The 732-nt window shown below is 47.4% G+C and overlaps 1 gene segment (V, D, J or C); it reads right to left on the bottom strand.

The window, feature by feature from the left end:
• Positions 1 to 203: 203 nt before the first annotated feature.
• On the bottom strand, positions 204 to 697 carry LOC123965457. The segment is given in 2 exon segments: positions 204 to 535; positions 643 to 697. Coding segments are annotated over 2 exon segments (384 nt in total).
• Positions 698 to 732: the final 35 nt, after the last annotated feature.

The following is a 732-nucleotide window of genomic DNA, read 5'->3' as shown; positions in this document are numbered from 1 at the left end:
AGGTTGGACAAGGCACGGGTAAGAGTGAGACAAATCTATAGACAGGTGTGTGTGTGTGTGTGTGTGTGTGTGTGTGTGTGTGTGTGTATGTGTGTGTGTGTGTCCTCAGTGAAGTGTGTCAGTCTCTGCAGTAGCTTCCAGCTGCAGCAGTCAGTTCAGTTTCTGTTCAGTCTGACTGAGGGAGGTTTTTGTCCGATGCTTTTTCACTGTGTGAACAACCACTGACTGTTGATGTTATGTTCACTCTGACAGTAGTAAACTGCTGCATCTTCAGTCTGGACTCCACTGATGGTCAGAGTGAAGTCAGAGTTTGATCCACTGCCTGTAAAACGACCTGGAATCCCTGATACTCGAGTGCTAGCATAGTAAATGAGGAGTTTAGGAGTTTCTCCATCTCTCTGTTGGTACCAGGCTAAACGGTGGTTGTTGCTATAAACATAAACATTCTGACTGGTCCTACATCTGATGGAGACGGAGCCTCCCAGAGCAGAGCTCACTGCTCCAGGCTGAGTCACTGTGACCTGGCCTCTGGACTCTGAGGATACAGAGACAAAAACATAAAGCAGCGTCATGGTTTTGTGGGCTTCATTTCAGAGGGACGGATGTTCATAGAGGAGAGGAGTTTGATTCTCTGGACTTTACCTGTGAAGCAGCAGCAGAGGAGAGTCCAGATGAGGACGCAGATCAAAGTCATGTTTTTGATGAGGAGGATTTCTGTGGCTTCTGTTGTCA

This window comes from Micropterus dolomieu, unplaced genomic scaffold (assembly GCF_021292245.1).
Source record: "Micropterus dolomieu isolate WLL.071019.BEF.003 ecotype Adirondacks unplaced genomic scaffold, ASM2129224v1 contig_9753, whole genome shotgun sequence".
In the NCBI taxonomy this organism is placed as follows: Eukaryota; Metazoa; Chordata; class Actinopteri; order Centrarchiformes; family Centrarchidae; genus Micropterus; species Micropterus dolomieu.
This window is presented reverse-complemented; position numbering and strand designations above follow the sequence as displayed.